Here is a 24,511-nt window from a genome sequence, read left to right on the forward strand (position 1 = left end):
CCCCGCCAACAACCCATCGGCTCCACACTACAGTGACAGTGTGTCTGCTACAGGCCATAGGTCGCAGTGGTGATCATTGTGTTTCAAAGCCCCAAGTGCCACAAAGCAGCTTGAGTATTCCTAAATTATATTTAAAAACAACTAAAGTGGGGGGGAAAGGGGGGGAGACAGGTGGGAGAGGGCAGGAAGGGATTGTGCATGTACTGTGGATCTTACTTGGGGTTGCATGAGGGAAGGAGAGAGCAAGAGCCATCGCTCTGAAAGAACACCAAACTCCAGTTTCTGTGCGCCCCTCTCTTCTCCTCAAGTCCCACACTCTCTCCGCAGGAATTAAAACAAGTTTTAATTAAAAAAAAAAAAAAAATAGAAAAACACGCACAGCCAGACGAAAAAAGACCCCGCTGCAGGGATGGGAAGTGTATTTCTCCCTGTATTTCAGCTCCAGCCTTCCCATCCTCCATGGGACCAGGTGCCTCTCCATAGAGATCCCTCGGCACGTGAGGACCACTCGGATCAGGGAAGTCTGGCACTTCTCCCGACAGCCGGAAAAAAACCGCAGAGAAGCCACCCAAGGAAAGGAAGCCCAAGTCAATGATTAGGCTGTTGCCACAATTCCCCTCACAGCTTAAAATTCATTTAATGCTTGAGAAAATAAATTCTGTTATAGTAATAAAAATCAGACTTCTACCATCAAGTGTGGCTGGAATCTGATTCCCTCCTGGCCCACACAGCTCCTGAAAAAAAACAACAAAACAAAACAAAACAAAAAAACCCCACCCACCCCCATCCCCTGCCCTCAGAAAAAAAGGAGAGCAAAGTTAAAATTTATATGGCTAGCAACCATATGATTTAAAAATAATAATTAAAAAAAAAAACAAAGCAGGAAAAGATATCCAAGAAGAAGGGGAAAAAAAAAAGAAAAGGAAAAAAGAGACAAACCAAAACCAGGAGCAGAGAGTCAGGAGAGGGAACTGGGGGTAGCCAGTGTGGGCAGTGGTAGGGCCAGGGTAGGGCTGGGGGGGAAGCGGAGGTGTTCCCGCACGGCTCCCGCGTCGTCAAGCTTCTCGGAGGCGCTCGCGCTGGGGGACGCAGGCGGCCCTCTCAAACGGCTCACGCCAGCGCAGGGGCACAGCTCGACTCCTCGTCGTTGGCAAAAAGAAATTCTGTCGGGTTTTTTTTTTTTTGTTGTTTTTTTGTCTTTTTTAGTTTTTTGTTTGTTTTTGGGTTTTTTGTTTTTTAAAAGAAAAATACAGTGAAGACACTAGAAAGAGAATTAAAAAGAGAGAAAAAGGGAAGAGACTTTAGGAGAAAAGGCTCTTCCCAGCACTTCCAATGCCAACTGGAGTGTAACAAATCAAATCAGCCCTTTCTTGTACACTCCTCCCACCCCTCAGAGTTACCTTGTCCAGCTACTGTCGTTTCCTCTACAAGCGGCACTCACTAGCTGTGCAGTCTTGCACACTTGATTACGTGCTCAGCACCCTCCTCCCCAACACTATCACGCTGCCAGAAAATCATTCATTAGGATCTAAAGAAATGGCTCCCCAACCCAGCACCTTCTCCACCCTCCTTACCCTCCTAGAGAAATGGAAGCTACCTTCACACCCAAGATAATCCATCCCCTCAAGGTTTTGGCAGCCAATCTTACTCTTCCCTCTAAAGCCAAAAAACATCTCAAAGTAAGGCAAAGGGAAAGGAAATGTACCAATCCCCCCCAGCAACACCAAAGCCTTAACCTAATCCCTAATACCAGCAATTCCCTCCTCGAAGGATCCCAGGCACGAGGACAGGCTCACCTAAGCAAACACTGGTCCAGTGGCAATTGCTCCTCACTTCCCAAGGTGATCAAATGGCACACTTGTCTACAAAAGAAAAGGAAGAGTAGATAAGAGATGGGGAGAAAGGAAAAGGCACGAAGGACACCAAAACAGGGAGGGGCTGCATGTACGTTTCTCTCAGGACATCCTCCCTCCCAAGAGTTTACTGTTCCACTTGTCCAAACCACTGTGGTCTGGAAGGCAACCAGGTGAAGGCTTATTCCAAACAAAGCAGAGCTAAGACGACACTACCGAGCAGCATGGCCTCCAGAAAATACGTAACTGAAGAGATAAGGCGTAACTTGGTACCGCTCCCCTCACCACACTAGACGCTTGAGGCTCATGTCAGCTCCAGCAGATCAAGTGAAAACCGCTGTGGGGCCTGTAGTCCTCCTGGGACATCCAGGCCAAGGCCACGAACTTCGCGGCAGGGACTCACCTGTGATGCTGAAATCCGTGACACTTCTTGCCGCCCTGTGAGGTCAGATGAGGAGACGTTGGCAGGAGCTCCTCGGTGTAACCTCATGCTGACCTTCCGCTCCCTGTCCACTCTTGAGATGGCTCTGGGGGACGTGTTTCCTATTGGGGCAGAGAAACACGAGACAAGAATATCAGTCAATAGTTTTGGTTTCCAGCAGACAACAGGGGTGGCACTCCCCCACCAACTCTCCCACCCCACTCACCGGACTGTTGGATTCGGGAGGTAGGGGTGGAGGCCATGGGCTCGGTGACATTACGAAGACGGTTGGCAGTGGCCCCAGCAGGTGGGCCGGGGGGCAGCGCTCGCGTGGCTGACCCCCGGAGTTGCCCCATCCTCTCTTCTCGCTCATGCTCTCGCCGCTCCCGATCCATATCCTCAGGATTTCGGGCTGCTCCCTGAGGAGGAGAGAAACCCCCACGCCGCGCACAGCTGTCAGGCAGGAGAGACAGCAGCAGCCCCAGACAGAAAACACACAGTGCTCCATCACACCAAGAAAGCAGAGCTTCATCCCCAAAACACATTCTCCCCCACCATCTTCCACTCCACCCAGAGAGGGCCTCATTCTCTTCCATGAGGAAACATGGAAGAAAGCATATGGTACTACAGCTGTTATTGCAATCCACATCTGTGTCCCACCTCCAAATATAGTTCCCTCCCAAAAAATTATCACTACCTACCTATAGCTATAGATCTATTGACACACATGCTGCATCAGACACACTCACTAATACAACAGTAGCTATACCCCCCAGTTAGCACCACCAACAACTCTGCCTCTTTTCACTCCGCCTGGTCCCCTTTCTCAAGTCGCTCACCAGGGGTAAGTACAAATGGCCGGCAGTTTCCAGCTTTCCTCCCCCACCTCCACAACACAAATCAACCCCTGCCCCTCCAGCCCTTTCACCACACACTCACAAATTTAAGCATGTTCCAGTCAAAGACGTAGTCATAGGAGAAGCCTTGGCGGTGGAAGAGGTTGCGGAAGAGCTGCCGCAGGTACGAGTAGTCAGGTTTATCATCAAACCTCAGTGAGCGGCAGAAGTTGAGGTATGTTGAGAACTCAGCTGGAGGGAGCAGAGAACATCTGGTTGTTGAACACCATGCAACCCCCCTGGTCCCACTGGAGAGCCACCGCAGCCTTTCAGCAGTGGTGTGCTGGACCAGGATGACACAAACACAGAGCTGGGTAATGAAACAGAGCCTGCTGGTTGCAATGGTTTGGCCACTGAGAAGACCCCATCCCTATTTTTACCACAGGAAATGTTCACACATCTCTTTTTTTCTGGCTGCTTCTCCAAGCAAGAGGTAGCAAGTCACAGAGCCTGCTGAAGAAGAGTAAGAATGCAGGCCTAAAGAATAGGTGGAGGTGAGCCTTGGGAAACTCAGCTCAGACCAGAGGTCCTCCTAGTTCTGTAGCCTGTCTTAAGCAGTGGCCAGAAGTCAACCACTACAGAGGGGAAAGATTGGGGCAAGCATGTTTGATGCTTCCACCAACTTTCAGCTCAGGGAACTTCCTGATCTGTATGTGGTTTCTAATTATTTAGTAACCCTCAGTGGATCTCTCTTCCACATAGCTGTCCAATCTCTCCTTGAACTCCTGTAAGCTTTAAGTATCCACAACATCTTCTGGGAAGGAGTTCCACAGGTCTACTACTGGCTGTGTAAAGAACCACATAATTTTGTTTTGAAGCTAGCAGGAACCAGCTTTGTTTCTCTTCCAATACAAGAACGGGGGCCACCAAATAATCAGCTCCCATCCAAACTTCTGGAGGCATAGCGAGAGTGTAGACTTTTACTATCTCTCTCCAATCACCTCTTTTCCAGGTTCCAGCAAACTCCTTGCTTGTACAGAAATCACCTCACCTCTAATCACCCTTTCGGCCTTTCCTGGACCTTCTTCCCCTTCTACCGCATCCTTTCTGAAACAGTGGGATAGACCCGAGTTGCACAGTGCATGCAAGGTGCGAGTGGGCCACAGGTTTACATACACTGTTTGGGCTTCTTTTCTTTCCTAGTAATTCCTAACACCTGATTCGCTTTCCTCAGCAGCCCCTAAGCGCAAAGTTGATGCTTTCACAGAACCATCTATTATAACTGCAACAGCTCATTGGTGAGTGGCACCGGTCAGCTCAGAGCCTACTATTCTGCAGGTGACGTGAGGACCAAGCCTTCTGCTCTCCCCCCACATACATTACTCCACCTTTACCTGCAAAGAACTGCATTTGCCTCTTCGTTGTCTGGTTATTTCTGGGACTCATCACGCTCAGCCCTCATCCTCATTATCCAGAATAACTCAGGATCATCAGCACACCTTCTCACCTCACTGCCCATCCCTCTTGCAGACTGTGTCTGAGGTCCTAAAGATCCCTCTCAGCACCCCCACCTCCTTACTAACACAAGGCTTGACTGTCCACAAAAACATCTACGTTTCCCACTTTTGAACCCAAATTGTATCACCACTGGTCTCTTATTCTTCTCATCACTGGTGTCAGCAGCACGTCCTGGTCTGGGGGTACTGGGCGTTGTCCTTCAAGACTCATGACTCCATGGGGTTTCAGCAGGAGAGCAAGCCATGCACCAGACAATAGAGCCATCAAGATGAGCGCACTTACAAGGGTACCCTTTGCAGAGCACTTCAATGGGCGTCGACATCTTTTTCTCACTGATCCTCTCGTACTTTTGGCGCTTGGTGGCAGCCTTGAGGCCCTGCCAGGGCAGCGAGCCCAGGTTGAAATACATGAGCACATAGCCCAGGCTCTCCAGGTCATCACGGCGACTTTGTTCTGTGGGAAGAAGTTACAAAGGGGCAAGCAGTGAGCAGCAAGCAAAACTGCTTTGGCAATCACACAGCTTTGGAGGTGAACACGGAACAGAAGAAACAACCCCACTCTCTTCTTTGGTAGATTTCTATGGATAGACAAACTTGTAGAAGACATTCCAGTACAAATTCCTGTGGGGATGCTCATGCCGCAAGAGTTAAAGTGCTCCTCTCCCCATACAGCCCAACCCACTTCATAAATGAATAATTACTCTGACTACCTCCTCACCTGGACAAGCCTTAATTCACACAAGAATTCAACAGCTCAAGAAGTGCTGCAGTGACACTGCCTACTTTGCTCTTCCCAGTCCCAGAGGAAGGGCACCTACGCTTCTCCACCCAGAATGATACTTCACCCTGGGGATTAGTCATAGCAGAGGTAGTTACCGAAAGACAAAGCTAACAGAAGTAAGCCCGACACAACCCCTTCAAGCACATCTTCTAATTAACCTGCTGATATTCTTTACACAGGGCAGAAATGAGGAACTAGCGACCCCTTCTTGTGGTAAACGACTTTGTTGGTATTTTAGAGAAGCCTAACGTAATACTTTGCAAAGATCTTTCTGGATTGGTGGCATTTTTCAAGCTATGGAAGAGAAAGGCACGAATACAGAGGTATATTTTGAACAAAAGATTCCCCTCCAAACAGGGAAATGACTGTGTAACCGGCATCACTACTAACTCCACTCAGAGCAAAGGTTGCCCTTAACACACCACTGTAAGGGCCCACTTTTAAATCCATATTTATTAAACAAAAAAAATTGTTTCCCAGACAAAAACATTCCACATTGAACTTGTCCTCTGGAATGACCAAACCATTTTACACTGCAAGTTAGTTCAAGACAGAGTTGATGCAGAATCTCAGCAACTGAAAACATTGACTAGTTAACTTGTGAAACTCCTCCCAGCTCCTCCAACATGTTTACAAATTAATCTATAAATTTTGCCAAGAAGCTTTTGCCCCTGTTCCCCTCCCAGATAAAATAAACACTATGAAGAAAGTACTTTACATCTTGAGGAGAACAACAACTTACATAGATAACAGAGGCAAAATTATGGCTTGAGAGAAAGCACAGGGGTAGAAGAAAGACTAAAGAGATTCATTTACTACTACAGCACATTTTGCTGGATTCAGTGCCATGTCCAAGATGCTCCAGATTATGTATTGGTCTGTGGGTTAATTCTCAATGTCAGTTACATGCTACCACCTGCCCTATCCAAAGGCCAGTAGATTATTACAGCTACCCCTTACTCTGCTAGCTGACCGATCCCTGACGAAGAAGTAGCTGTAGCAGGTAACAGATCTAGATGTCCAGATATACCGACACATGCTGTGGGTCACCATGGGCCTTTCTTCTCCTGCATGCCTCTCATAACCTCCTAAGTGTTTTGAGGACTAGGAGGGTTGGCAAATAAAAAATACTGGGGGGGAGGGGGGCGGGGGAGCACAGTGGTTGCAGAAGAAAAGGGGGGTTGTCATCACTCCATAACTGAGAGGAAAGAGCCTTTAATTCAAAGCACATGAAATGCCACAAAAACGCCATGTTCCAAGACAGGAGTAGAGGAGAAAGCAGACATGCAGACCCCCAAAGTATCTTACTTGGAGCATGCAGAAATAACAGCATTTTTTGACCTCACTAACTTACTGCCTCATGTTGCCCATTTTAAAGGGGCTAATACTTCCTAATCTTATCAGGCTGCTGCCAAAGATAACTACATGATTGGCTGGGAGATGCTTAGATGCTATGAAGGGAGAAGGGAAAAGAAACCCACGGTTTTGCATTTAGCCTAAGGCTGGGATACGTGTACTTTCAGAGGGCTGCAATTATACACCATGCATACCAAATAAATAAAACTAAACAATATTTCATAATGACCTACATCCTGAGACAGAAGGCCTGTGGAAATGGGAGTCAGAACGCACACCCAGGGCCTGAAAGCACAGGCGACGAAGGCAACCTCAATCCTGCAGTTTGCCAGCCCTCAACTTATCCATGCTGTAGGTTTAAAGCCTGTAACTGTGGGTTCCCTGTCTGGAGCATGGGGGTGCCCCTCAGAGGAGTAGGGAAAGGCAGGACAGGAACCAGAGAAACCTACTGAACAGACAAATCAGCCTTTTAGAAATAAATCAGATCTTGCCTCCTAAATCTTGCTTGAACTCCATGCTGCTTAAGGTAGGCTGGACCACACATCTCCATTTGTGTGGAGCACAGGAGCTTTGAGCACAGCCACCAACTCCATCCAGAACAACAGGAGACATTCTGCAAACGTATGTCTAGGCACAGTCCTAGTGATTTGGGGAAGGCCAGGATTAGACACTTGAGGTTAGGGAGACTGAAGTCAGCGGGGGATGCTACATGTCCTTACTGGAGGCAAGGAGAGGGGTCACAAAACCAAACCGGGCAGCTCACTAGTATCAATTACATGCATGCAAACACGCCTTAAGTATGCCTTAACACAGCAATATGATTGAGGAAAAATAATTGTAAGCAGGACACCCAATTATTAAAATGCTGAATGATAAATGTCTGATTGTGTCGTATCCCTGAAGTATCATTTCTCAGGTACATGTGGTCATTGTAACCCACTTAAACAATTTCACTGAGATTCAAATCCATGAGGAGCCTGAAGCACCTATATGATGGGTCACAGTTGTCAAGATACCTCAAAACATTGTAGCTGTCTTTCACCTGTAACCCTAACTACAAGATCCAGAATTAAACCTTGGGTGACAGTGAAGAACAATAGTTCCTACACCCCGTTTCTTTGTTTCACCTTCAGTTACTATTACACATCCCCAAACTATCTTCAAATACTTTTCTTTTTTTCTCTGCCTGGCCCCATATACCAACAGCCACAGGATACTAAATAACATTAGACAGCAAAAGTGGAGTAATTAATTAGTTAGGGAAAAAAAGTTCACCTCTACACTCCAGAGAAACATTATTTAAACATCACTACTTTCCACTTTTAGAAGCTTGACAATTGTCGACTAACTCTCACAGCATGCCTGGGACGCAGGCAAAAGATCTCACTTTACAGTCTGAGAAAGAGAAACACAAGTGACGCAAATGCATGCCCAGAGCAAGTCAGTCCAGAAGCAGGATTGCAGTCATGACCTGTGACACCACATCACACTTCCTCTCTCCATTTTGTTGCAGCTTCTCAGCTCTCCTACAATAGATGGGGGACTGCTACTTTTACAAGGCACTCATCCTTTCCTCCCTCACTCACAAAGCCCCTTCCAACATAAAACACAAGATTGTCTTCCCACTCAACCCAGCACGACCTCTCAAACCCAACCCACTCTGCAAAGCAACCTGGTGCCAGTTCCCTCCCACTCCCAGGGAGGCTCCCAGCCAGCCCACACCCTCACCTCCCTTCCCAAAGCAGGGTCCCCAAAAGGAGCTGAGTCAGGGGTGAGTAGCAGGACGATGAGTTACTTGGGGAAGACATGCTCGGGCAAAGACAGGAGACTGAGGACTGGTTGCCTTGGATGTAAGGTTTGTGACAAAACTTGTTTCTTTGCAGTGTAAAGTGCCTCCTGGTCCCCAAGGACAGTGCTTCCCCTCCCATCCTGATCCTATCCAAAGCAATGCTGTTCCCATGCAGGACTCCCTAGAAATCAGCTGTGTTCACTGGGGCCACCCCAGCTACAAGCAGTCTTAACCAAGCCACGTTTTCCTGACTACATACTCAGATCTGATTTTGCACGTGCTGGGACTACACTTCCCCCTTCTCTCCCCGCTGCATGGCAACAGCCTTTAAAAACACACAAAAATCTGGAATGGGTGACAGAGGGCAGGATGAGCAGAAGAACTTTATGCTGTGCACAGCCTACACTGATATCATCTAGGACACATGTTTGGGGAGGAACTGCCCCCCACCCCCAGCCTCCTGTTACCCAGACAGAGCCCACCAGGCTTCTTCCAAGACTGTCTCCTGGGCACCCCTGGGCATCTATTTCAGACTTCACAAGATCCAGAGGGTGAAAGGGACTCTCATCCCCAGAGCATGTGAAAATTGACTGGAATGCGTGAACCAAAGCCTGCACAGTCCAATGACTCCCCCAACAGCAAGTCTCCAGCTGTGGAAATCATCCCCAATCTCGCCTCCTACTTTTTCACCCGGTCACTGGGAAAAGAATGTGTTTCCTCCAGACATTGGAATGCCCAACCCTTAGCTTGCACATTCAAATAAAGGCATTTATTCATTTGCTATTCCCATCACATGAGTACCCCGGCACCTGATTCCTTCTCTCTCCCTAAACCGCATTAATGTAACGTTAAAAGAGATTTTAGTCTCTGAAAAGTCATAAAATTCAGAGTGACGGTTCCCATGGCAATGCTGCTAACTCAGAAATATGTCTGTCGTACACCCTGTAGCAAGGTCTTGAGAAACAGGAACTCCGGCTGCAGCCCTGACACTCCTATCCCCTTTTCTCCAGGCAGGTCATGTAACCTTTATGCCATTCAGGGGAACTATCTGCAACGTGGAGATAATACACCCGAGACCTGTTGTGCAGAGTAACTCACACCCAGACTTTCCCAAAGCAAAGGGCATGAAGAGAGCGACGGCTGTGCTCAGACCGATGGCATAAGCAATTTGCCCTTGGATTAGTGTTCAGACATTGTTTGTTCATCCTGATACACAAGCCAAGCACCAGTAGTAAAGGGCTAAGTTGGGGTGGGATGAATAATAAAGTCCTTCCAAAAAAACCCAACCAACCCCACATCCAGACATTTAGCCTCTCGTGATCAGTTCAGACAGAGCAGGCACACACAAAAGAATCGACAGACATAGTAGTGAGAATTATTTTGTGCATGTCTCCTTGTGGCAGTTACCATGGCTGTGGAAGTCTTGACTAAGAATTCAATGGAGAGTCAGTTATATATAAGCAGGTCAGGCCAAAATACAGAAGACCAACTCGGAAAGCTCTACAAGAACTATTTTTACTACATGGAAGAGGTTAGGAGATCACAGCCCACTCTCAACACACAACACTCCCCATTTCAATACAAATAAAGCATTTTCCTTCTGCCATTACACAGTATTAAGCAAGGAAGATAGTGGGGAAACTGCTTCATTTTCTGCAGGTCAAATCTTGACTCCAGATTACTGAGAAACCATCTGCAAGAGGGGAGAATGGGAAGATTTCCCAAGGAAGAACAAGGACATGAAATCCTATGGAAGCTGTTAGTTTAAAAGGTTTGAGTTCCTTGCCCTGATTTTCCAATTCCCAGCTTATACATTTCAGATAAGGTCTACCAGAGATACAAACTGATCTGTGAGCACAGGAGCTACTTTCCTGGGCCTGCAGGCAGGACAGCTTCAGTGTTTCTGCTCTTCGGATTTGCCAACAAATAGCAGAATCGAGTCAGCCTGCTCAGAACAGACCCTACAGTAACTAAGAAACTATTGCACTGGGGCCAAAGTTTAGCCCAAGCAGGGGAAAAAGGTCACACTGGAGAAAAGTACCTGGTCAGGAAACAGAAGAGAAAACTGCAAGAAGTTTTCACCTCTGTTCCTCACAGCAACCAGGTATTGTGCATCAGGGGTTCATTCCCAGGATAAGAGTTTGGGTGACTTCCGGAGGTCTAAGTACAGGGGGTACTAACCTGCACAAGGTTTTTACAAAACCTGGGATGATGGCCATCACGAGTGTAAGACCTCGCTGAACTCTCAGCACTCTGTCCCAGCCTAGTTTTATCCCCACAGTGCCAGCCACAGACACTAAGGGCAGAGCCCTACCTCCCTAAAGCTGCCTCAATCTCCCTCAGTCGTGAACAGGGCAGTGTGGTTCACAGACACATGCGTATTTTGAAGGCCCATAATAGCCAATCCTCTATCACAAAACCTGGATGTCCAGGCAGTAGGAAGCCTCCCCTCATCTCAGCTTCTTGTACATTTCCCGCACATGGCTGTCCCTGTCCTCAGCGGTGGGTAACAGGAGTATCCCCATATTGCAGTGGGCCTGTACCCTCCAGCTCTGACAGCTACAGAATAATCACTGATGAAGGCACTCAGGAGTCAACATAAAGGTGTCAACTGCACATATCCTTAAAGGCTCAGGGCCTGTGAACATCTCGTTTACATATCTAATCAGCCTGAAAAAATTGTGCAAGGCAGAGTCAGTAGTAGTAAAGTCAGGGAGGTCACAGCCTTGCTGCTGAAATAGAGCCCCGCTGTACTAAGCGGCGCACAAACACACACCGGTGGACAATCGAGGAGCTCAGAGTGCCACAAAAGGCAGGCGAGGTAACACAGACATAACAGTTAAGTTATTTACCCACCATCTCAACATAGGTCAGCAGCGGAGCCAGGCACAGAACCCGATCCCTTCCTGCTGGGGACACACCACCTCCCCTGGAAAGCCCCACCAAAGACCAACAGCAGCCTCACCGATTCCCAAGTGGGTGTTGATAGAGGCATAACGGGCTGTGCCAGTCAGATTCTTGTTTTCCCGGTAGGGGATGTGCTGGTGGGTCCGGGCGTCTCGGTACTTCTTGGCCAAACCAAAATCAATGATGTATACTAGGTTGCCTTTTTTGCCGAGGCCCATAAGGAAGTTGTCTGGCTTCACATCCCGGTGGATGAAGTTCTTGGAATGAATGTACTCAATACGGCTGATCTGGAGGGGGTGAATAAATAAATAAAAAGTGAGACAAGCAAGTAGGTAACTTACTGTAACTGCACCTGTTAAAAGAAGTACCCTGTCCAGAACACTGGCCTGTCAGAGCAGGGAAAGGGACATTTTGCAGAGAATATCAGAGATGACAGCCAAGGAAAAAGACACCCTCTGGAGGCAGAAGGACCTGGAGATGAAGAACGGAGATGGAATTCAACCCTGCACACCAACCCAGTCCTCCATCTGGGGAGGTCAACATTAGCACCACAAGGAAGGATGGAAAGCAAGTTCACATGGACTAAAACTTTGAGCTTCAGTATTGACACCAGTCAACCCTCAAACTTAGCCAGGCTGGGAAAGGAGAGGGTCCAGAACAGCTAAGGGCCTTAAACCCAGGGCACAGGCCGTTGCGTAGGGGAGGTTTAGATTGGATATTAGAAAAAAATTCTTTATTGAAAGGTTTGTCAAGCATTGGAACAGGCTGCCCAGGGAAGTGGTGGAGTCACCATCCCTGCAGGTATTCAAAAAACACATAGACTTGGCACTTCAAGACATGGTTTAGTGGGCATGGTGGTGTTGGGTTGACAGTTGGACTTGAAGATTTTAGAGGTCTTTTCCAAACTTAATGATCTGATAGGTAGCTGTCCTGGTTTTGGCTGGGATAGAGTTAACTTTCTTTATAGTAGCTGGTGTGGTGTTATGTTTTGGATTTAGTGTGAGAACAATGTTGATAACACACTGATGTTTTCAGTTGTTGCCAAGTAGTGTTTAGACCAAGTCAAGGATTTTTCAGCTTCTCACGCCCAGCCAGCAAGAAGGCTGGAGGGGCACAAGAAGTTGGGAGGGAACACAGCCAGGACAGCTGACCCAAACTGGCCAAAGGGGTATTCCATACCATGTGACATCATGCCCAGTATATAAACTGGGGGGAGTTGGCCTGATGGGGCATTGCTGCTCAGGAACTAACTGGGCATCAGTCAGTGAGCAGTGAACAATTGCATTTTGCATCACTTGTTTTGTATATTCCACTTTTACTACTGTCATGTTATTATTATTATCATTATTAGTTTCTTCCTTTCTGCTCTATTAAGCTCTTCTTATCTCAACCCACAAGTATTACATCTTTTTCCTGATTCTCTCCCCCATCCCACTGGTTGTGGGGGGGCAGTGAGCGAGCAGCTGGGTGGTGCTTAGCTGCTGGCTGGGGTTAAAGCACGACAGTAGCGATGCCAGTCATTCATCACACAGGCAAAAGCATCTATGCACGCAACACTAATATAGGGTGAGCAGCAGGGGAAGGAAGGAGGGATGGAGATCAAGAAAAGACAGCAGTGCCTAGGTTCCAGGCCCCCAGCTTCATCAAGAAATAGAAACCTGGCAGCCACTTGCTGCTAAATGAAAAGAGCCTGGGATACAGCAGTTCTTGAGCAAAGGGGATAGGGGGTGGGGGGGGGGGTGGGGGTGTGGGGAAGGCATGGAAAAGGAAAGTAGGCACAAATGCTTCAAAGGAAACTCACCATCTGGTCTGCCAGGAGCAGAACTGTCTTGAGACTAAATTTGCGGGAACAGAAGTTGAAGAGATCTTCCAGGCTGGGCCCCAAGAGCTCCATCACCATCACATTATAGTCCCCCTCTGCTCCACACCACTTAATGGAGGGGATACCCACTGGGGAAAGAGAAAGATTAAGCCCACGGAACAGAGGAAAACTGCAGCTCCCCTGCTGAGAACATCATGTGTAATACCAAATCATTTCCTTTCTAAGGCCCTCCAGAACAACCTCCTTCTTCAACCACTCCCCCCAGCCCCATCCTTTCCTCCCCATCTCACCTCCTCCCTGCATCATCTTGTAGAACTTGCTTTCAATGTGGAGCTGGGGATGCTTGGTTTTGACACATTCCAGTTTGATGGCCACCTCTTCACCAGTTGCAATATTGGCTCCTGCATAGAAATGAGGGCGAAATGAAGATTGTGCAAGCTTCCACTGAAGCTAAACGCTTTTAACAAGACCCATACAGATGCCAAAACCTTAAGATTTGCCCTGAAATTTATTCTCTGTTAAAGAAATAAGATTCAGCCACTTCAGCTTCGTACACAGTTTCCAGCACTGCCATTTACAAAGGCAAGCCCAGAGGAAGGCACATGAATAGGAAACCAGCTCTGATCCTGCAGCCAGGCTAGAACAACAGTCCTACAACATGTTAACTGCCTCATTATCTCAAAAAGCACCAGACTTTGGGAGGTCAATCTGTATGTATCAGCAGCACCTAAACTGAGTGGAAGTTTTAGCTGTCCGTGATCATATACCTAGCCCCTGAACCCAAGCCAGCCCCCCAGGCAGTGATATGGAGTACCTCTTCCCAAGCAAAATTACTGGTTACCTCAGGTATGTCATTTCAACAGAGCCACTTAGTTCAGGAGGAGACATTGCTAACATTCCCAGCTACCTCTGGTTTCTCCACAGCCCTGACCTGCTCAATACAGTCAATTCCCAAATCTCCAGCTTCTCACTCTCCTGAGGGCTTTAATAATACCTTTATCTTTTGCCAACACAGAAACATTTGCTATATCCTAAATTAGAAGCGTGAAGAAATAAACTGAATCCAGCACTGAATTAAGCTACTCAGACGCCTTTGTTGAAGGTATTGCTAGATGGTTTGCAATGACACAAAACCACCACCCCACTCGCTTCTTTCTGAAAAGAACTGAGCTGCCAGCCACGAAAGCCAGCGCTCCGGTCCCAAAGTGCACTGTCAAAGGAGGAACAGGCTGGTCTTACTCCCGTACTAGTCGAGAGGATTCCAGATGTTTCACATCATCCTAAAATGGAAAGAATGAAGATCTTACACAGGTCACAAGAATGACACTCAGGACTTGCCTCTCTCTCCCCTCCTCCCATGCCTGCCTCACACAAACACAGACAAGCCCTTCCTCAGAGCCGGAAATATTAGAAGTTGCACTCAAACACAAATCAGACAGCAGCTCTGATCACGAGCAGCTTATGAACACTGTCATAAAATAAACTACTCCAGAACATGCATGCCAAACATGAGCTGGAGTCAAAAGTGATGTTTTGTAGATATCCCATAGCTAGTTTTGGTAGGTCTGGTTAATGCGTGCCTCCCGATTCCTGCGATTAGACTTTCAGAGTCCACAAAGACAGTTGCAGATAGGTCGCTCCATCCATCCTCTTTCACACACTGCCCCCAGAGCCAGGGACCAAAGAGAAAAAGGAAATGTTCACACAACTGGATGCCTTCTACCCGTGGATCCTAAGGGTATCCATCTCCTGTTGAAGAGTTCTGTCTTGTACACAAAGTTAGCCAAAAGCTGCCTGCTAGCAAAAACACGTCATCTAGATACTACAGCGCCGGGTCGAGACAGACTAGCTGCAAGGAATTTGTAAGAGAGTAACAAAAACAATTGGGGCCTAGAGGGATTGATTTACTAAGAAAGATTAAAAGAGCTAAATATGTAACATAGACAAGAGATACAACTAAGAAGGGTGGGGAGGAAGAATAGGACATGACAACAGTCTGCAAATATTTGAAGGCTGTAAACACTAAGGAGGGAGAGGAATTATTTAGGGTGCTCTGAGGGATGGGAAGGAGGAGCAATGGGATGAATTTAATAAGGGTTTTTACTCAAGAGCCAGGAGAAGGAAAAGGGAGAAAGCCATTCTGAGAGCTAGAGCCATTTGTCCAATGGTAACTTTTGGAAAGATGCTGACATTTTCCACTTAAAAACTGCTGGCCAGCAAAGCAAGTCTGTACATTTCCTTCACTGCACCACAGGACCCTTCTTACAAGTATCGAGAGTGCAAGGAGGAAAAAAAGCATGAAAAGGGGCTCAGATCACAGTAAGAACGTGGCCCTGGACTAGTATCTACCTTTTAAATTAGCGTTCAGTCACTGGCCCTCATTCAGCATGGAAACACCCAGGACATCCAAACAGATAAGAGCACTCCCTTCGCTTCTCTTTTTCCCTTGCCTTTGTGAAGACGTTCCTCCAAATGCTCTGCAGCAGCTCCCTTGTCCGTTCCCTGGGGGAATTTTTCCCCCTCCTGGTCCATCTGCTGACACACATGCAATGGTAAGTCTTGCTGACTTTTGGCAGCAGTAGCATTAGCATTTTGAATGAACCCTGCTCCCCAAAGTTTAACAGTGGAAAGATGAATGAGTTCTCAGCTCCACATTACCCTGTGTCTTTAGGAAGATGATGATGCGTCCATCTACTAGGCTGTCTGCAGGTGGGGAGTGTTATCTGTGAGCATGTAAAGCAGGAAAAGGGAAAGGAGGGGTAAGTACCAAAAAAACCTCAGATTCTGCAAAATGTGCATATGCCATTCAAATGATCAACGTGGCCTTCAGCCCCACACTCTTCATAGCCCAAACACAGGTGTTAGTCTCAGAAAAAGAAGAAACAACCTGTGGCCTAGAGCAGCAAAAGTAGGACCAATCAGACGTAATGAGGAGCTATTCTTTGCTGAGGGGGTCACCAACTGAACACTTTAGGCTCCCCCCCTCCCCAAACCCTCATGTGTCTTCAGCTTGCTCCCTCTACCATTTTTTGGCTAGAGATCTACCCAGACTGAGACCACCACAAGCAAGGAGGGAATTCAAGGGCGGGAGTCTCTCTGATCCTTTGTTCCACGCTTTAACCACCATCTTTTTTAAAGATACAAGTACAAAAGCAACAGTTCTCTGCTCCCTCTCCAGACTGGAAAGCACCACATTTCAGACAAACGCAGCAGAGCCTGCCTAGCCTCAGCCACTCGAGAGACGTATGTAGGACTGGGGATAATTCCTAACATCCACCCCCAGTCTCGCTCCGCTGTGGGGGCTGCACAAATTCAACTCATTCATCACGAGCTGTTTGAAACGGGGCCCCGGGGACAGAGGATGTCACCGGCTAAACAGGATCTTTTCAGAGTGAAAGCCTTGCTGTGTGTCTGATACAATAAACACCGCCCTCCCTGCACATCGGGCAAGCCAACAGGCACGTCCCCCCCGCTCTCCCCACCGCCCGCTCCCCTCGCCAGCTTGGCGCGGGAAGAATGGAGGGCTAGGAACAGATGGAAGAAGTCAGATAGGGCGAGAGAGAGTTAACAGGCCAGGAAACAAAGGGAAGGCACTCCCCTCCCAGCAAGGGAGGAGCCTGCCACCAGGAACTGTCCCCAGCCAGCGCTGGTCCCAGCATGCTTTGTCTGCCCCACCGTCCCCAGCTCCTCTCCACTGCCAAAGTCCCCTTCCAGCGAATCCCGGTCCCAACGATCCCGACCACGTCCAGCAACCCTGCCCTGCCTCTTGGCCGACACTTCTGACAAAGGGCCTCTCCTCCCGGCGGCCCAAAGGTCTCGGCAATTCCTCTGCAAACTGGGTTTTGCTCTCCTGAGTGAGCATTTCTAGAGGTAGATGGGCTAGCCAAGGCCCACGGGCGGCCTGATCTCATTTCCTACCCTCCCACGCCAACGTGGGGAAAGTATCCCCCCTAGCACCTCTATCCCCCAAAGCAGGGCATGGAAGCAAGGCATTGTGCTTTAAGCCCCAGCGCAGGATTAACAGGAGTCCATCCTTTGTGTCTGCCCATATAGAAATTCAAATTTCCTTCTGACAGGAAAACCCAAAACCAAATCCCAAAGAGCAGAGCACACAGTACCTACTGGTTACAGAGCGGGAGAAGGTACTAACGTCCTGAAACAGACAAGCTGGGGATAAACTGTACAGCCCATGCTCGCCTTCAGAGACAGACAAGGCTTGTCTGTCCCTGCTCCGTCTCCACACCATTATCAAGAGAGAGAACTGCGAGGTGAATCTGGTGCAGGAGAAGTCCTCGTGAATGAGTCCCTCTGTCTGCAGAGCAGACTGTGAGAGGATAGCCTAAGCACAAGCGTCCTCCAGACGCACCATCAGAGACTACATGCCCGATCCCTCCAGGCTGGGGAGTCACCCAGGCTCCAAGAAGTCTCGCTATCACTGCTTCAAAACACACTGGCTTGCACCTCAATGAACATCACAAGGGCTTTGATACTATGCTCAAGTAACTTGGTTGAAGTCGGCAGTCGGAGGCATCCCACTGTGCTCACCACACCAGGGCACCAGGGCTTCCTCTGCCCCTCATGTTGTTTGGTTACAGGCAAGGCGGGCACAACCCCTTCACCAGAGCCTGTTTTCCATGCCCCCTTTGCACAGGTGGACAACCTGTTACATGGTGCAGAGGAATAAAGTATCAGGCCTTTCCATTCAGTACCTCCCTTCTTTCTCCACGCATACCCCAGATGTTTTGCAAGACCCTGACAATTTATGCTGTCCTAGAGAGGGTCTGGAAGGCTTCAGGCCCTAGCATAGGTGGAAAATGCTGTGTCTGGGCTACCACCCCTCAATCCCTAGCACCTGGGAATTAAAAGCACTGTCACCTGAGACACTAACTGGCTGGAGGGCCACAGAGGAGTGGTATACAGGAGCAGGCTGCAGTAAAGGCAGCACATGGTGGAATTGGGATCCCAGATCCATTATTTATCATCTTTGCTCATGCTCTGGATAAAGGTGGCAACAAAGCCTGTTACTGATGATTCCCACAGGATACTTAATCAAGAGAGGCTGCCAACACCAATCAAGAGAGAATAATAAAGCAAGAGGGAACTGGAGATAAAAGCCAGAGGTAGAAAACAGAAGGTGATTTACCAACACAGGAAAAAGTAACCTGAACTAGAGGTATTCAATGAAAGGAACATGGGAGGGATGGGAAGATGTTGCAGAACCTAGAAGAGATCACCCCCACAATACAGCTGACAGTGTGCTAAGGCCAATTCTGCAATCCAATACAGTGTTGGTGATGGGGGAAGCCAAGGAGACCCAAAGCAGTCTATGCAGAGGCATCGCATTACAGATCACTCAAGGGTAGCCCTTCACTACCAGACACTGGAAATGCCATACCTCAAATGCTGTGTAGGCTCCAAGCTGCTCAGCAGATGGACAAACTGGGAAAAACTGAAGGAGCAGCAAGAGTGAGGAGTGGTGGATGTACTTGAAACAAAATGCAACTCAACTGAGCAAATTAACAGTCAAGGAGTACATGACAACCATCTCTAAGTACCCAAAGGGTGCAGACCCCAGAAAGGGAGAGGGCAATTGTTCTGCTGGCCTGCAGGACTACAGCTGAGCAGGTAGTGGCGAGAACTAGATAACAGGTAAAGCCACGCCAACTCTCATGGAAGGATTGATCAGGCTAGTGGGTAGTCTCTCCACTCTTGCCCCACATGGTTTGAGCCAATAAAAACATCAGCAGGCAAAGCATCAGGGAATGTATCTACACATCAGTGTGCTGACTTGGAAGAGCTTCTCCCCAAGTGACCTGCCATGGTAACAGGAAACCCATCATCTCATGGGCTCTGTTCATTGAGCTCCCAGCTCAGGTCATTCCAGACATTAACTCTAAATCCCCTTACAGATCTAACAGACCTGAGCCCCAGGACTTTAACCAGGACAGCCTCTTTGACCTGTTTTACACCTCCTGGTCTCAGACCTCTCACAGGTGCTGGACCACCTCTTCCACTACCAATCTTCCCAACACTTTATTCCTTCTACCCTGGGGGAACAGCTGTCTCCTCCCTTTCCACCACCCACTCTTTGTAGAGTTTATACCCACACACACCCAAGCTCAAGAAAAGGAGGCAAGAGAGCTGGAGTAGGGCGTATGACAAATATGCCCTGAACAGTCCAAACCTAAATCAGTCTGACCAAACACCACTGTGTCTCCAATATCTGTGAGGCAAAGCTGAGCTCATCCCACTTTCTTTGCCATCAGAAGACTGGCAACAACTAGCAGTATTCCTCAAAGCTCTTTTTCTCTCCACCACCTCCAACATTACATGGTGCCCACAAATATCAACAGGCAAGAAAAACAACCTGAAAACAATGACACAATTGAGAAAACACAACCTTGCAGGTGGAAGGACAGAGATTCACACTCACCTAGGTAAATGTCTCCAAACGAACCACTGCCGATCTTTCTGCCCAGCCGGTATTTGTTCCCCACTCGAAGCTCCATGGTTCAGTGGTGCTGAGAAAAGAAGCACAGAAAGCACAGCGTCAGAGCAGAAACAGGAAGTGAATCATGTAAGACCTCAAAAGAGTCCTCCCTACTTCACCCAGAGGCTGGGTACAGTTTTTAGTCTTAAAATACTTCACTTTCCACATGGCTTCTATCCCCTCTCCTGTCTCCTGGATATCCAGGGACAGTGTGAGATAGAAGTGCTGCAGGAACATGACCCTTTTTTCAAGCATGTTTTCCATGTTCCCATTATGGGAATGTAGAAGGATTGAATCTCTTCCCCACCATTTTGTTTGGCGGGGGGGCAGGCAGGAAAGCCCTCCCAAAAAGGTTTCCGTGGGTAGTCACTTCACACTACCATGAAGAGAGATGGTACTGCTCCTTGTAACCCACAGGACCTGGCACCTGGACAGCGGTAACCACGTGAGGCACCAGAAGGGACAGGCATAATAAACCCTATGAGAAGGTGTGCTCTCTGGCCCAGCCCTAGACCAGCACCTCGGTGGCAGCGAAGCACAGGACCCGAGGGCTGCGACAGACAGACAGACCGCCAGGAGCAAGCAACTCCCATCACCCCTAGGCAGGGGCCAGCAGAGAGGACAGGGAGGAGACATCGCTGAACTGAACTCTGCAAGGTACGCACTGACTAGGAACACCACTTGCTTATCTCCATTTCTGCTCATGGGATCACAGCCTCCTTTGGTCTACCTGAGCCTCTCCGCCTCTGCTGCCTACCTCGGTGTGCCGGCTGTTTGTTTTTAGCAGCTCAGGCCTTTCCTCATCTCTTTACCTGAGGTGATTAGCTAACCCTTTGACCTGCTATACCCATCAACATGCCCAGGCTTAGCCTACTCCCCTTCCACAGAAAACCAACTAGGTGGAAGGACCATGGCCACAGAGTTTGTTCTCCTGCCAACCTCAACTTCTGCTGCAAATGCCTCAGCCAAACACTGTTCCAGCAGTTCCCCCATTAACAGCTCCCTCTCCCTTGCCACTTCTGTGGCCACCAACTTATTCTAGGAACTGCGGCTCTTCCCAAGACAGCCAATGCGTCTCCTTTTAGAGGGATTTGCCACACTCCTAATTTATGCAATGCCACATTATTAGCTTACAAAATGCAGAGACAGAGCCTGTTGGGGACAGGAAAGGTGAGGAATGATTCATGTTTTCACAAGTAGGTGAGAGGAACTTTCCCTTGCTGGAGCTCGGTGGGAAGGAAGCATCACTGAAGGAAAGAAAGGAGGAATGGCCTTGTGAGACACAAGCACACAAAAAAATAATCCCAGCTACAGGATTCTGGGCATAGTATAAACCCAGAGCTGCTTCTCCTGCCCCAGGAGATGGGATTACAGAAAGAGGAATGGACGGGCTGCAGAGACGTACAGGGAAATAATCCTATCAAGGCATTCAGGGGACATTGTGAACCCTGAAAGCAGAGCTCCAGTCACCAGAAACCACACACAAAACACTTATAGGTGGAGTCCCCTCACCTAGTATTTACGTATGCATGTGGGTTTCTGTGCGTCTGAAGTCTACAAAACCCCGTGGCTATTTCTGACTTTCTTACTACAAGGAATGTAGGCAGAGCCTTGGGAACTGAACCAGGAGGCAGGTGTACCTGGGTGAGGGCGCAGCAAACAGACATGATTTTTATCCGCTGCCTGCTGTTCTGTATAACCACATTAACATACATCTGACTTGCTTACACTCCTACTCCGATAAACGATCAAAGGTCTGTGTCCCCGGGAACCCGTCACACCACTGTCAGGAAGACAGCTCTCGAACCTCCTTCTTTCATGGCCGTGTTTGCCTAGGCCCGCGAACCCTGAGCACTTCCACTCGAGTCCAACTCCCAGCCAGGGCAAGCACAGCCAAGGAAGCTGCAGAGGCAGGGCAATAGGTCCCAGCTGGGTCCCCTCTGCACCAGGGCACAGCAGTTACTGCTCTGCAACACCACAGTCCCAAGCCTAAATTTGGTCCCACCCTCCTGGGACAGGCAGGAGCCAGGTTAAGAAGGGTTTCTCGCACAACGAGGCAGCAGCCCTTCTAGCTGATTAAGCAACAGGCTCCAAAGGGGAATCTAAAAAATGCTCCGGGGTGAGGGGGTGGAAGCGGGAAGCAGGATAATGGAGTGAAAAATCATGGTCTTGCACAGCTGTCATTTCGCCTTATCTCCCCCCCAACACACACACACACAAGTGCGCTTAGAAAACCTGGGTGGAGGATAGCCAGAGAGCAACAGCCTGGATTCATGGTAATGGGGCAGGACACACATCCCACCCCCCCAACAACTGCTCCAGGAGTTCAAACATCTACTACATTTGCTTCTACTTCACACACGTACACCCACCACCTACAGCTTCTGCCCTTATCATCTGATCTTCAGGTCTACTATCACAAAAAGAAAGAAAATTTTACATGTAAAATTTATATTATTATATATGAAATTTATATTACTCTCTCTATATTATTTATACGTGTACAATTTAAAAAGCCATCCCTCCCTCCCACCCCCCACCAGGCTTATCCTCCCCTGCCCTGCCACCCTTCCTGCGCTCTCCAGCCAAGGCAGCGATCCCAGGGGCTGCAGGGCAATCATTTAGTTAAACCATTTAGTTTTCCATAAGGGATTAACACACATACAACCTCAAAGCGAGTGTGTGCTCTGCATGAGCGTTTGCATACGTGAATATCCAACATTACACAGACACCTACAATATACTACACAGCCTCAAAAAAAAAAATACTATCCAGCCGCCAGCGCTGCTTCCCCACACACACCATTTTGCACCAATCCCCTTTTATATAATATAAAATACCCACGTACAGGCACAAAGGCCATTATATAAACACACGACAGAGTTTGATTTCACCGCTGTTCCAGCACCGATGGCGACCCAAGATGCAGGGACCATCTCAGGGTGGGGGCGCGGGAAGGAGGGCCACCTCGGTCCCACCTCAGATGGTCGGGAGTGCAAAGATGCCCCGGCTAGCAAAGGCCATGCAAAACCAAACCCATGGCTCCATAATGGAGGCTGCTGAGCCCAGCACCGCTCCGGCTTTCAGTGGAAGTGTGGGGAGCAGGGGCTGCTTTGCCCATAGACCATAAAGGCTTTACACGGCTTTTTTTTTTTTGTGAGTGTGTGTGCATGTGAAGGGAATAAAGGAAAAGGCTGGCAAAACAATCATCTGAACCGGCTTAAAAATGGGAAGGAAAAAGATAAAAATTACATTTTGATTGAAATGCAAAACATCAAGCCCCTCCAGACCCTTTCACACTTACAAAAAGGAGAGCAGCAAATAAGATGGGGGTGGGGGAAGAAACCCCACGTACAGAGCATTTGGACTACATTTGAGGAAGAAATAGCCACAACAGGGAAACATGGGGCGGGGGGGGGGGGGGGACGGGACACGACCAAAAAAAAAAAAAATAATAATAAATATGTCCCTTACACCCCCACCCCCTACAGGCAAAACACTACGCGAAGACAGCCTTACCCGGGCTGTTATTTTTCCGGGTAGGTAACAAAAAGCAGCCACCCCCGGGGAACGGCGCTGAACTTCTCCTCGTTCCCCCCCAAGCTCCCGGCCGTGGACCCCCGCCCCTACTGCCCCCCACCCCGCACAAAAGGAAACACCGAGACCACCCCCCCACAAACACACACACCCCCAAAAGCTGACATCCCCCCCCCCTCCCGAAACAGGCGATGAGAGGGGCTGGGGAGGGAGACAAGGAACATCAGTGAGCGGGAAGGGTGGGGGGTTCAATCCGCGCCCCCCCCCCCCCCCCCCCGTGAGACACCACCCCCCCCCGGCCGAGAACGGCACGGTACCCCCTCCCTGCTCACCTCGGCCCCGCCGAGGAAGGCAGGGCCCCGGCAGGGGGAGAAAGGGAAGAAGGGGGGAGCCCCCCCCCCGCCCCCCAAAATCCGCCGCCGCCGGAGGGACGACCCCCTCCCCGTTCCCCCACAAAGGGGCTTTTGTCCCCCGCTGCCCCCCTCCCCGGGCCCGGCGCATCGCGCCCTGCCCTCCCCTCCCCCGCCCCCTCCCCCTCCCTCCGCGCACACAAAGAGCCGGAGGGGCCGCCTTTCCCCCGGGGTTTGCGCCCCAAGATGGAGGCGGGCGCCCCCCATACCCACCCTGACTGGAAGGGGGCCGTGTGGGGTTGCTGCTCCGCCGGCTGTCAGGGGGCCAGGCGGCCGCGGCGGGAAGGATGACGGAGGATTGGGGAGGGCTGGTGGCGGCTGTGCCCGGCGAGTCCCTCCTTCGCTCGGCTCGGCTCAGCGCGGCGCGGCGCTGCCTGCCTGCCTGCCGCCTCCCGCCCGCTCGCCGTCCCCTCCAGCCGGCGTGTGCTCGGCACAGCCCGGCGCTCACCCAGTTTCCATTGAGCCCCGGAGCCAAACCCACTGATGTCACCCAGCGCAGCCCCGGCCCTCCTCCTCCTCTTCCCTCCTCCTCCTCCTCCTTCTCCTCCTCCGCCCGCCGTTAAAGGCGCAACGGCCCGCCGCCGTTCCCGCCGCCCTCCCGCCCGCCGTTCCCCCTCAGCCCCGGCGAGGGGGAGACCTACCCCACCACACACACCCGGGGGGGGCAGTTGCGGGGGTCGTTTCCCCTCAGCGGCCGCCGGGGTCCCCGCTGAAGTTTTCTCCTCAGCGGGGTGCGGGGGGGGGGGGGGGAGTGGGGCAAGAACCCACCCGTGGCACCCCACTGCTTGTGG

The 24,511-nt window shown here is 49.6% G+C and overlaps 1 protein-coding gene across 2 annotated transcripts; it reads right to left on the reverse strand.

Moving 5' to 3' along the window:
* CSNK1E (casein kinase 1 epsilon) lies at positions 1-24,184 on the reverse strand. Of its 2 annotated transcripts, XM_049821970.1 has the most exons (12): positions 19,716-19,804; positions 15,941-16,005; positions 15,632-15,814; positions 13,573-13,683; positions 13,262-13,410; positions 11,519-11,747; positions 4,911-5,081; positions 3,214-3,362; positions 2,501-2,693; positions 2,257-2,396; positions 1,797-1,862; positions 1-1,261 (listed from the first exon to the last, which is right to left on the reverse strand). In XM_049821970.1, the coding sequence occupies exons 4-11, from the start codon at positions 13,586-13,588 to the stop codon at positions 1,830-1,832; spliced, it is 1,080 nt and encodes a 359-aa protein (XP_049677927.1). In that variant the 5' UTR covers positions 13,589-13,683; positions 15,632-15,814; positions 15,941-16,005; positions 19,716-19,804; the 3' UTR covers positions 1-1,261; positions 1,797-1,829. The 2 variants fall into 2 exon arrangements, with proteins under 2 accessions (XP_049677927.1, XP_049677926.1); XM_049821969.1 differs by lacking the exons at positions 15,632-15,814; positions 15,941-16,005 and adding an exon at positions 23,934-24,184 and having other exon boundaries at positions 19,716-19,803.
* Between the last annotated feature and the right edge of the window lie 327 nt (positions 24,185-24,511).

This window comes from Accipiter gentilis, chromosome 18 (genome assembly GCF_929443795.1).
Source record: "Accipiter gentilis chromosome 18, bAccGen1.1, whole genome shotgun sequence".
Taxonomy (NCBI): domain Eukaryota; kingdom Metazoa; phylum Chordata; class Aves; order Accipitriformes; family Accipitridae; genus Astur; species Astur gentilis.

Coding starts and splice junctions, on each gene's coding strand:
- CSNK1E (XM_049821969.1), bottom strand. CDS start 19,791: ATGGAGCTTCGAGTGGGGAACAAATACCGGCTGGGCAGAAAGATCGGC. Junction 2,694..3,213: donor ACTGGAACATGCTTAAATTT/GTGAGTGTGTGG, acceptor TCTCCTCCTCAG/GGAGCAGCCCGAAATCCTGA. Junction 2,397..2,500: donor CTCCCGAATCCAACAGTCCG/GTGAGTGGGGTG, acceptor CTGCCCCAATAG/GAAACACGTCCCCCAGAGCC.